Raw genomic sequence first — 13,155 nt, 5'->3', positions numbered from 1 at the left:
TTCTGCTGGGATGACACATTGGGGCATCTGAGTGGTTAGAAAATTTGCTTGAAGGTTACATTCTACACATCCCTCTTTCCCACCATACATGCATATTACCACAGCTTTAACGACCAAGAGGGTTGGTGAGTGCCTGATGGAATGTGAAAAGGAGTTCCAGGGAAGCAACAAGAGAGAAGTCCAATAGGTTTATAAGGAAATCTACAATTGGGAGATAGGGTGGCCCAATCCAGTCTATGATCTGACCTTTGATGGGATACTTGGGCAAGGAATGGGCCACTTAGGGGCAATGACAATGTTTCTGACGGTCAGAAGCCATCATTATGACATTTTCTAGTGTGCTAGGTATTTTCTGTGGTCAGTCCAGACCAGCATTACCTACGTGTGTCCGCTGGGGAGTCTCACAAGGACCGGCTGTGGGTCTCGCAGCTACAGAGGACTAAGTCACCTGAGAAGGAGACTTGTGGATGGAACTAAAGGCTGTTTTATTTAGAGGCTAAAAATGAGACATAAGAAGTGGCAGACTGCTGAGTATTCTCTATGGTAGAAGTAGGGGTCTGAATTCTACATGGAGAGCTTGGTGTAAAGATCGACAGAGGAGGACACCATAAGATGTGAAAGGTGAGGAGTGCTACCCCAGCTCTAGCATTCAATCCAGACAGCACTAGGGAGATCAATAGGGATTGTAAGACAAATACAAGGAAGGGGAGCCAACACCACTTCTTCCATTATGTGTGTTCTGTGATACTCTCTGACTACAACACCCCCAATCCGCAATGTCCCCAATGACATACCAATGTAATAACCAGACTGTGACTGTGATAACCAGGAAGGGCACATGTCATACCTGGAGTCCTCTGGGCTGAATCGGTCAGTATAACTGAATTCCTCATCCCGTCGGTTCCGGAAGTGTGAAGAGAGGGCATCGGACTGACCCTGCGTCCCACAACCTGCGATCATACAGATACATTTACCCAGATGGGATTGCCACTTATCAGTATTTATATAATAAAACGAAACACATCGAATAATTAAATACATGGAGAAAATGTTCAAAAACAATAGGACATGCGTGTCCCTACACCTCCTCCTCATCATCATGTCGGTGGAGTGGGTGGGGAGCAGGCACAACACACCACTCACGGACTCCCAACGACCATAAAGCAGGGTGGAGGGAAAGTACAGAATGAGAGCGCCACAAGTCCAGCAAAAGTGTATTTTTAAAAGAAGTCAGAAGATGCGGCCAACGCGTTTCGGAGCTCTAAACTTCCCCTTCAGGATGGAAGATGATGGTGGACAGGTAACAAAAAACACAAGGAATCAGGTATTCACGACTTTTACTACAAATACCTTAATCCTCATTTTTTTTATTTTTAGTTTTTTGTTACTACCTGTCAAGAATTTGCTTCAATTGTTTAAAAGGCAAAAATCATACCCCAGCTCAACTGCTTAATCCATAGTTCAAGGCTGAAGACCGGTGCTCAGGCTGGGATGTTCCGTCCCCAATACAGTTGGCCTATAGCAAAAAACGCCGGCAATTCAGTGTACTCTTCTTATTAAACTTATTAAATTTATATTTTTTTTTCCACATAAATAGACCTTTCTTTGCTAGTATTTGAGTGACACTTTTTTTTTTTAATTTTTTAATTATATAAATGAAAAAAGACTAAATATTTTGAAAAAAAATAAATATGTTTTACTTTCTGCTATAAAACATATCCAATAAAAAAAACAAAAAAAAAAAAAAACAAATGTTTACATGTGGTCGGGAAGGAATAAGAAATAAAAAGGAAAAAGCAAGGTATTGTCAAGAACGTTTTGTATCCTTGTGGTCTCTGTTTTGTTTGATTACCATTTCGGTTATTCTGTTTATTACGGGATCTGCGTATCCACGTCGTTCTATTTATTAAAGGATCTGCCTATCCACGTCGTTCTATTTATTAAAGGATCTGCGTATCCACGTCGTTCTATTTATTAAAGGATCTGCGTATCCACGTCGTTCTATTTATTAAAGGATCTGCGTATCCACGTCGTTCTATTTATTAAAGGATCTGCCTATCCACATCGTTCTATTTATTAAAGGATCTGCGTATCCACGTCGTTCTATTTATTAAAGGATCTGCCTATCCACATCGTTCTATTTATTAAAGGATCTGCGTATCCACGTCGTTCTATTTATTAAAGGATCTGCCTATCCACATCGTTCTATTTATTAAAGGATCTGCCTATCCACGTCGTTCTATTTATTAAAGGATCTGCGTATCCACGACGTTCTATTTATTAAAGGATCTGCCTATCCACGTCGTTCTATTTATTAAAGGATCTGCGTATCCACGTCGTTCTATTTATTAAAGGATCTGCGTATCCACGTCGTTCTATTTATTAAAGGATCTGCCTATCCACATCGTTCTATTTATTAAAGGATCTGCGTATCCACGTCGTTCTATTTATTAAAGGATCTGCCTATCCACATCGTTCTATTTATTAAAGGATCTGCCTATCCACATCGTTCTATTTATTAAAGGATCTGTGTATCCACGACGTTCTATTTATTAAAGGATCTGCGTATCCACGTCGTTCTATTTATTAAAGGATCTGCCTATCCACGTTGTCCTATTTATGTGTAATCCTGCTTTTGCAGTAATGTCATTGTGGATTCTGTAAGTACTGTTCCATTTTCTCTATTATCTTGACAATAAAAGTTGTTTGGAATAAAAAAAAAAAGAAAAAAAAAATTCTTTATAAATTTAGGTCAAAATGTATTCTGCTAGATGTCTTTGCTAAAAAAAAAAAAGTAACAAAAAAAAAAAAAAATCCCAATAAGTGATTTGGTCTGCGTGTTAGTTATAGCACCTACAAACTATTACTAGTATATACTAGTATAAAAAAATAAATAAAAATACAAATTCCAGTAATGGTGGTGATCAGTGACTTATAGCAGGCAATCTGACACTAACTGACACGGGCTGGGGGTACACTAACTGACACAGGCTGGGGGTATACTAACTGACACCAATAGTGACACTAATACATTGATCAGTTCTAATGCTGCACACGGTCACTGTACTAATGACACTGGCTGGGAACATCAAGGGGTTACCTACAATGTGTGTAATATGTGATGCTTACTAAGGGATCTTTTTTTTTTTCACTGCTTAGCAGGGAAAAAAAAAAAAAAACAAGATCTCCTGTCAGTGAGCAGAGCTCTGTGTTGTTTACCATCACAGAGCCTTGTTCTGTGAATCACTGAGCCGATCAGCAGGTCCCGGTGCTCAATCATTGGCTGAGACCCACTGATAGGCTTGTGATGTAACGAATCACAGCAGAGTCAGGCTGGCAGGCGTGTGAGCGCCCCCTGCCTGGGCACCCGGATTAAGTACTAGGTATGTGGGCCGGTCCGCAGGTGGTTAGAAATTGGGCGTTTCAGCCTGATTTTGCCAACCCTTGGGTCCATCATCCTACCAATGCGTCTTCCATCACAGAAGGGCGGGCACAGACATTGTAATCGAGGTTATTTTTTTAGCATTTTGTTTTAGTATACCGAAGGCATCCCGAGAGCACTATACAGCTCTGCCCCTAGAGACTAAAAAAATAAAAAAGAGAGCAAACTTCTTTGTATCCCATATATGAAATGTAACAGAATGGCGCAGACACGTTTATAAAAGGGACCTTTGATCAGTAGTCGCCATCAATGTAGCTCTCCATACATCATGGATAACCCCACAAACACCCGTGACCAAACAAGCTCTCAGTTATGTTAATATTGTCCTTTCCTTTCTTTCGTTTGCTAATGGGGCTGAATAAGTCAGATCTGAAGAATTCTGAATTAAACAGAACAATGTAAAAATGAAGGGGGCACCCGGATTTGAACCGGGGACCTCTTGATCTGCAGTCAAATGCTCTACCACTGAGCTATACCCCCTGTGCACATGTGCAGCTCATTATCTGGAGCAGGTATGGTGACTCTTCTATGACTCATGTATATTTGTTCAGCACTGTTTGCTTTCACAGTTCCCTGGACAGCTAATAGAGTGAAAAAAAAACTGGAAGGATTTGCATTCAGAGGGAACTACTCGTTCAACACAGCGAGTCCAGAACCTTCCTTATATTCGATCTGTACGAAGACAGATTAAAAATTGTCACTGAGCACTATCTGTATCGGCCTCCACTGACACCCACCAACTCCCGGGGCTCCTAAATGTAATGCCAGTTAAAGATGGACTCTGGGAAACATGAAAATGCCTCCTGGTGCCCACACTGCAAGACTTGACTTTCTCTTTAGGTCAAGGAGCCATAGAAAAGGAGATTTACACACCTGAATCTCTGGGCTGCTAGATCAGTCCCCCATACACCAGTCATCCAATGTAGTGACATCATCAAGACCAATGCAAGGTCCTTAGCCCTGCATTTGACATGAGGATGCTGAGGGATGGTCCAATGCAAGAGCATGGGGGGAGCACCATCGGTTTACCGCCTGAGCATGGGGGGAGCACCATCGGTTTACCGCCTGAGCATGGGGGGAGCACCATCGGTTTACCGCCTGAGCATGGGGGGAGCACCATCGGTTCACTGCTGAAGCATAGGGGCAGCAACATTGGTTCACCGCCAGAGCATGGGGGGGGGGAGCACCATCAGTTCAGTGCTGGAGCATGTGGGGAGCACCATCGGTTTACCGCCAAAGCATGGGGGGGGTGCACCATCGGTTCACCGCCGGAGCATGGGGGAGCACCATCGGTTCACCGCCGGAGCATGGGGGGAGCAACATCGGTTCACCGCCGGAGCATGGGGGGAGCAACATCGGTTCACCGCCGGAGCATGGGGGGAGCAACATCGGTTCACCGCCGGAGCATGGGGGGAGCAACATCGGTTCACCGCCGGAGCATGGGGGGAGCAACATCGGTTCACCGCCGGAGCATAGGGGGAGGGTCCTCCATCTGCTGGGGAAATGAAGGATAGGGTAGACCCAACCGAGCTGGTAACTCTTGCAGTGCAGGAGAAGTGCGGTCATAGAATTTACTGACCACATAGAACGTATTTCAATGAAAAAACCAACACAGCATAAAGGGAAGCAATAGTGAAGCTGCACAACGTTCATCTATTAAAACCTAAAAAGAGTTTAAATACGTTTATAAAAAGATCAGCAATCATGAAACAAAGTCCTTTTTCCTTTGTTTCCTCTCATCTGCTGAAAATGTTCATCCAACTGAAAAAAAAAACCTGGCCTAGGTTTGCGATGTGCCGGGTCAGGCTGTCCGGATAGTTTTCCTTTTTAGGACTTTTATCTGAACTTGCTGCATAGGAAGAGTTTTCAGCGGCTAATAAACCATCGGAGAGCGTTGGGGTGGAATCTGGGGAAACTCGCAGCTGTCGTGATTGAATTCCCCATCAGGGGACATGAACATTCCTCCACAACTGCCACATAGCAAGGGTGGGGGATGGGGATAAATGTTCCCCAGGACACTGGAGTATACTGTATGTTCTGTATATTGCCCAAGACAGGAGGGATCCCCGCTACAGGTACAGAGCAATCAATTGGGTTTTACCGCAGCACTTCCCAGCCTTTATTCAGTGGTGGCACCCTTTAATAGTATGTCAAATCTCCGGGCCCTACGCCGTGCTCCAGCCCTCGCTTCCGGGCCCCTTCCACCTTGCTGGCCAGCCTGGAACTGACTCAAGCGGGTCTGTATGCAGGACGTCCACACTGCGGCAGCGCACTTCTTGACAGACACAGATGTGCCCTTCTCTTTCCACTCTCCTGTGAGCTGCCTATACTTGTGATCAATACATTTTATTTTACGTCTACACTTAGGGACCCCTTTATCCTTTCTCCTTGATGACAATAACCATACATCAGAGGTCCCCCCATCACATCAGAGCCCCCCCCCCATCAAATCAGAGCCCCCCCTATCAAATCAGAGGTCCCCCCATCACATCAGAGGTCCCCCATCAAATCAGAGGTCCCCCATCAAATCAGAGGTCCCCCATCAAATCAGAGGTCCTCCCCATCAAACCAGAGGTCCCCCCATCAAATCAGAGGTCCCCCCATCAAATCAGAGGTCCCCCCATCACATCAGAGGTCCCCCCATCACATCAGAGGTCCCCCCATCACATCAGAGGTCCCCCCATCACATCAGAGGTCCCCCCATCACATCAGAGGTCCCCCCATCACATCAGAGGTCCCATCACATCAGAGGTCCCATCACATCAGAGGTCCACCCATCACATCAGAGGTCCCCCCATCAAATCAGAGGTCCCATCACATCAGAGGTCTCCCCATCACATCAGAGGTCCCCCCATCACATCAGAGGTCCCCCCATCACATCAGAGGTCCCCCCATCACATCAGAGGTCCCCCCATCACATCAGAGGTCCCCCCATCAAATCAGAGGTCCCCCCATCACATCAGAGGTCCCATCACATCAGAGGTCCCATCACATCAGAGGTCCCATCACATCAGAGGTCCCATCACATCAGAGGTCCACCCATCACATCAGAGATCCCCCCATCAAATCAGAGGTCCCATCACATCAGAGGTCCCCCCATCACATCAGAGGTCCCCCCATCACATCGGAGGTCCCCCCATCACATCGGAGGTCCCCCCATCACATCAGAGGTCCCCCCATCACATCAGAGGTCCCCCCATCACATCAGAGGTCCCCCCATCACATCAGAGGTCCCCCATCACATCAGAGGTCCCCCCATCACATCAGAGCTTCTTCCATCACATCACAGCCCCCCCCCCCCCCAACACACACACACACACCAGAGATCCCCCATTAAATCAGAGGACTCCCCACCACCTCAGAGTTCCCCTTTTTATCAGAGGTCCTCCCATCAAATCACAGCCCTCCTTCACCTAAGAGGTCCACCCATCAGAGAGGTCCCAGTTTATATCAACACTCCTTCCATCACATCACAGCCCCTATTCACATCAGAGCCCTTCTTTATGCCAGAGGTCTCCCCTTCAGATCAGAGGTTCCCCTTTATATCAGAGCTTCTTCCATCACATCAGAGGTCCTCCCATCATCTTAGAGCCACCCTTCACATCAGATGCCCCCCATCACATCATAGTCCGCTTTCACATCAGAGCCCCCCTTTATACCAGAGGTCCCCCCTTAACCTCAGAACTCCCCATTATATCAAAGGTCCTCCCATCACAGCAGAGGTCCCCATTATATCAAAGGTCCTCCCATCACATCAGAGGTCCCCATTATATCAAAGGTCCTTCTGAATGGATTTGCATGTCTCAGCATCTACAGAACAGAAGCAGGTAACAGCCTTTATGATATTTGCAAAACCCTGCCAATAAAACTTTACATTAAAAATTTTGCAGGCACTATGCTAACTTGTATTTTTCATCATCACACTGCACCCCGGGGCTCACCATCGCAGCATTCCTTCCAGAAGCGCAGATCCAGGCCGGGGATGTCACCGCAGGGCCGCATGTCTCGGGGAAAGAGAGCCACTTGGAATACATCCTCCTGGATGTGCTGAATGTTGTCACCATTGTCACACAGGACTCGAGCCAATGAGGTCTGCTTGATTTCAGTGAGCTGGGCCGGGGTGAAGACACCAGGGTTACTGTACCAGAACCTGCATGGGGCAAAGGGCCGGACATTTCTTTTAGAGCCCATATCAAACATAATCTATATAGATCTGACAGACTACACACCCCAGCCTGCTGGTTGGACAATGAGTGAGCAACAAAATGCTGATGAACCATCACTGCCTTCCCTCTGCTCCAACCGGCACTGCCCTCCCCCTGCTCCAACCGGCACTGCCCTCCCCCTGCTCCAACCGCCACTGCCCTCCCCCTGCTCCAACCGCCACTGCCCTCCCTCTGCTCCAACCGCCACTGCCCTCCCTCTGCTCCAACCGCCACTGCCCTCCCTCTGCTCCAACCGCCACTGCCCTCCCTCAGCTCCAACCGCCACTGCCCTCCCCCTGCTCCAACCGCCACTGCCCTCCCCCTGCCGCAACCGCCACTGCCCTCCCCCTGCCGCAACCGCCACTGCCCTCCCCCTGCCGCAACCGGCACTGCCCTCCCCCTGCCCCAACCGGCACTGCCCTCCCCCTGCTCCAACCGGCACTGCCCTCCCTCTGCTCCAACCGGCACTGCCCTCCCTCTGCTCCAACCGGCACTGCCCTCCCTCTGCTCCAACCGGCACTGCCCTCCCCCTGCTCCAACCGGCACTGCCCTCCCCCTGCTCCATCCGGCACTGCCCTCCCCCTGCTCCATCCGGCACTGCCCTCCCCCTGCTCCAACCGGCACTGCCCTCCCCCTGCTCCATCCGGCACTGCCCTCCCCCTGCTCCATCCGGCACTGCCCTCCCTCTGCTCCAACCGGCACTGCCCTCCCTCTGCTCCATCCGGCACTGCCCTCCCTCTGCTCCATCCGGCACTGCCCTCCCTCTGCTCCAACCGGCACTGCCCTCCCCCTGCTCCAACCGGCACTGCCCTCCCCCTGCTCCATCCGGCACTGCCCTCCCCCTGCTCCAACCGGCACTGCCCTCCCCCTGCTCCATCCGGCACTGCCCTCCCCCTGCTCCATCCGGCACTGCCCTCCCCCTGCTCCATCCGGCACTGCCCTCCCTCTGCTCCAACCGGCACTGCCCTCCCTCTGCTCCATCCGGCACTGCCCTCCCTCTGCTCCATCCGGCACTGCCCTCCCTCTGCTCCAACCGGCACTGCCCTCCCCCTGCTCCAACCGGCACTGCCCTCCCTCTGCTCCATCCGGCACTGCCCTCCCTCTGCTCCATCCGGCACTGCCCTCCCTCTGCTCCAACCGGCACTGCCCTCCCTCTGCTCCAACCGGCACTGCCCTCCCTCTGCTCCAACCGGCACTGCCCTCCCTCTGCTCCAACCGGCACTGCCCTCCCTCTGCTATAATAATAATACAGCTGAGGCTGATTGGATCTCCAATATGCCCCTCCCACTCCCAGTCTAAGCTCTGCTGTGCAGAGAACAAGAGCAGATATCCATACAGATTCAGGTACTTATGTTAGCTGCATGTAAAAAGTAGTTTATTTGGAAATAAATCAAAACTGCATTAAAGCCAAAATCCTGACACGGCGATTTCACTAGCTTGACCATTCACAAGACAATGGCCGAAGTTAGAAGAAAGCCTGGATGAAATGATTTTACAGCCAAGGAGAAGGTTTTCACCTGCTTGGAGTTCAGCTTTATTATGATATAATTCATATGAACTTGTGTTTTGTCCATATAAAACGACACAATTGTTCTCCATAAGCAGATGTGCCAAGGTTCACACCATACCTGTCTCCATCCCGAAGCCTCTTAAACTGAGTGACCAGAAGGCACATGAGAGTTGGACCAACGCGGGACCCTGGGATCAGATCCTCCACGATCAGGGCTGGGAAGAGATCCACATTTTTGGGGGTTCCGTACAAACTGCAAAATCAGTAAGAACATTGGTGAGAAAGAGAGATACAAAGGGGGGAGATTAACTAAAACTGGAGCACTCAAAATCTGGTGTAGCTGTGCATGGTAGCCAATCAGCTTCTAGCTTCAGCTTGTTCAGGTCGGCTTTGGCAATAAAACCTGAAAGCTGATTGGTTTCTATGCACAGATGCACCAGATTTTGCACTCCAGTTTTAGTAAACAACCCCCAAATCTTCCAATAATTTAATGGATGATAATGTTAAGAAGCAACAAGAGTCCCTAAAGCAACCTCGTACTTTGCTTGGAGTGGATGAAAGGCTTGCTTGGTAATGAGCATCACTAGGAGTTATTACTTACCTTCCCCACCAACAAGGCTCCATGCCAAGGTATGGTGGAACATCTGACCGCACCCAGCTTCCCTCAGTGCAGAGCTCAGTGCTGACCAACCAATCACCAGGTCTGAGCATCATCACAAGGGGAAGAGGGGATGTGAGTAACATGTTTAGGCTATACAATCGTTGAAAGTTCAAAGGAATTCTCTTTGCCAATTTGGAAAGGTAAGTTTTCTTTCCTTGTGGTTCCTGCCTACTCCAGACTTTAGTATAAATTTATACATATTATTTATGAACAGGTTAAAGCCCGACTTCTAGGCGAAATGTATTATTTTTTACAAAGTTCCCCCTGGAGATTAAAAAACAAAAAACACAACAAAAACTGCTGCATCAATGCTCACCTTCGGTCCAGGACTGTCCCCAGAAGTACGTGTTCCTCACCCAGCTCTCAATGATGCCAATCACCAGGGGCGGTCTGACCATTTGGTAACTCGGGCACTGCCTGAGGGCCCAGGGTCAGTAGGGGGCCCCATGAGATGCCCCTGGTACTATTTTCATAGGCTTTTTTGAGTTTGGGCAAGGACACAGGGGCCCCATGATCCCCTATTGCCCGGGGGCCCCATGAAATGTCAGTCTGCCCCTGCCCATCACCATTCATACCAGTAGACTAAGGACCAACTGAGCATTCAGGGAATGGACTCAATCACCAGAGGGGGGAATCCCAGTAGCACCCTGCACTCTATGTGCTGATTCAGAGAGCAGCACCATCATGACAACTCCACTCTGCATCATTCAGGGCCACAAGGAGTTGATGGAAGAAGAAGGGAAGCCAATATGTCTCATGACCAGCCTGAAGACATTAGAAAAAGGCAGGAAGACTAGAGTTGAGCTTTAAAGAGTGGACCCTTGTGGTATACCCTTTACATGTTTAGACCAGGGGCCAATCACCAGATGCCAATCACCAGGGGCGGTCTGACCATTTGGAAACTCGGGCACTGCCTGAGGGCCCAGGGTCAGTAGGGGGCCCCATGAGATGCCCCTGGTACCTTTTTCATAGGCTTTTTTGAGTTTGGGCAAGGACACAGGGGCCCCATGATCCCCTATTGCCTGGGGGCCCCATGAGTTGTCAGTCCGCCCCTAGTTTAGACCATCCAAAATCCTGATCACGCCTGTTCTCTATCCAGTCACAGTTTAGGTTTTATTCATCTGTGAGGAACTGTGCCAAACGCTTGAGCAGAGTTCAAATATACTTCATTTACAGACAATTCTTTGCTTGCTTCCTCATAAAAAAGGAAATACATTTATTTACCAACATTATTCACTTAGAAATTCATGCTGGCTACCACTTATGATATACTTTTCTATTACATACTCTCACCAATTCTTCAAATATCTTTCCTACAACAGACATATTTGTTGGGAGAAGACCTTGATTCCGAATGACCACATTTACAAAGTGTCAGTTCAATAGCACCAAGGGACTAAAGAGTTTCTGTCAGGGGCGGACTGACAACTCATGGGGCCCCAGGAAATAGGGGATCATGGGGCCCCTGTGTCCTTGTCCAAACTCAAAAAAACCTATGAAAAAGGTACCAGGGGCATCTCATGGGGCCCCCTACTGACCCTGGGCCCTCGGGCAGTGCCCGAGTTTCCAAATGGTCAGTCCGCCCCTGCACCTAGGAGTGCTAGCCAGGGACAGGCAAGTCTAGCCTTGGGAATGGTGGGAGGGATGCTGGGTCCCACCATGATTCTCACACATCAATGACAGATATATGGCTTCTTAGAAAAGATGTTATATGCTTGCATGGCCCAACAACCACTGGAATTGCACACTACCCCTTAAGTAGGTGTCACACCTATGAAAAAGGTACCAAGGGCATCTCATGGGGCCCCCTACTGACCCCAGGCCCTCGAGCAGCGCCCGAGTTTCCAAATGGTCAGTCCGCCCCTGGTTTCCGTAGATTAGAAGCAATAATTAAGCTAAGCTCTTTCTGCACTCATGGGTGTAAGTCATCTGGTCCAGGTGCTATTTTATTTTATATGTTTCTGGAAAATATCAGATATACTGTTCTGAATTTAAAACTGTGTCAGCGCCATCCTAATATTTTGCAGCAGCACAACCATGATCATTTGCATACAGAGAGCTAGAAGATACAGTTGCAAGAAAAAGTATCTGAACCCCTTGGGATTACATGGAGTTTTGCATGAATTGGGCATAAAATGTGCTCTGAACGTCATCTAAGTCACAACAATAGAAGAACACAGTCTGCTGAACATAATACTACACAAACGTTAGATGTTGCCATGGTTTAATTGCACATAACATGTAAACATTCACAGTGCAGGGAGGAAAAAGTATGTGAGGCCCTAGCTTAATGACTTCTCCCAGAGCTAATTGGAGCCAGGAGTGAGCCAACCTTGACTCCAATCAGTGTGATGATATTGGATGTGTTGCTGACAGTTGTCCTGCCCTTAAAAAACACACACCTGTTTTGGGTTTACTGGTTTCAAGAAGCACTGTCTGATGTGAACCATGCCTCGCAGAAAAGAGCTCTCAGAAGACCTACGATCAAGAATTGTTGACTTGCATGAAGCTGGAAAGGGTTACAAAAGTATCTCAAAAAGCCTTGATGTTCATGTGTCCACGGTAAGACAGACTGTCTACAAATGGAGAAAGTTTAGCACTGTTGCTACTCTCCCTAGGCGTGGTCGTCCTGTAAAAATGACTGCAAGAGCACAGCGCAGAATGCTGCATGAGGTAAAGAAGAATCCCAGAGTGTCAGCTAAAGACCTACAGAAATCTCTGGCACATGCTAACATTTTTGTTGACGCATCTACAATAAGGAAACCATTAAACAAGAATGGAGTACATGGGAGGACACCACGGAGGAAGCCATTGCTGTCCAAAAAGAATATTGCAGCATGTTTGAAGTTTGCAAAAGAGCACCTGGATGTTCCACAGCACTACTGGCAAAATATACTGTGGACAGATGAAACCAAGATTGAGTTGTTTGGGAAGAACACGCAACACTATGTGTGGAGAAAAAAAGGCACAGCACACCAACATCAAAACCTCATCCCCACTGTGAAACATGGTGGAGGGAGCATCATGGTTTGGGGCTGCTTTGCTGCCTCAGGGCCTGGACAGATTGTTGTCATTGATGGGAAAATAAATTCCAGAGTTTATCAAGACATTTTGCAGGAAAACGTACGACCATCTGTCTGCCAACTGAAGCTCCGCAGAGGATGGGTGATGCAACAGGACAATGACCCAAAGCATACAAGTAATTCTACAAAACAATGGCTGCAACAGCACAGAATACGCCTTCTGGAGTGGCCCAGTCAGAGTCCTGACCTCAACCCAATTGAAATGCTGTGGCATGACCTTAAGAGAGCGATTCACACCAGACATCCCAAGAATA

At 48.2% G+C, this 13,155-nt stretch overlaps 1 protein-coding gene and 1 non-coding gene across 2 annotated transcripts in view; both read right to left on the bottom strand.

The window, feature by feature from the left end:
• The window catches only part of LOC149435784 (peroxidasin homolog), a 53,633-nt gene that overhangs the window by 5,595 nt on the left and 34,883 nt on the right, over positions 1-13,155 (bottom strand). Inside the window, exons 16-18 of the mRNA XM_089662438.1 lie at positions 9,276-9,410; positions 7,384-7,592; positions 848-950 (exon numbers count right to left, since the gene is read on the bottom strand). Coding sequence (XP_089518564.1) covers positions 848-950; positions 7,384-7,592; positions 9,276-9,410 — 447 coding nt within the window. The remainder of the gene's footprint in view (positions 1-847; positions 951-7,383; positions 7,593-9,275; positions 9,411-13,155) is intronic.
• Positions 3,851-3,922, bottom strand: TRNAC-GCA (transfer RNA cysteine (anticodon GCA)). The gene has a single exon. It is a non-coding gene; the product is annotated as a tRNA-Cys (tRNA).

Source organism: Staurois parvus, unplaced genomic scaffold, assembly GCF_062004578.1.
Source record: "Staurois parvus isolate SC_StPar_1 unplaced genomic scaffold, SC_StPar_1.0 ptg001476l, whole genome shotgun sequence".
Lineage (NCBI taxonomy): Eukaryota > Metazoa > Chordata > Amphibia > Anura > Ranidae > Staurois > Staurois parvus.
The sequence above is the reverse complement of the archived record's forward strand: the minus strand, read 5'-3'. Positions and strand labels throughout refer to the sequence as shown.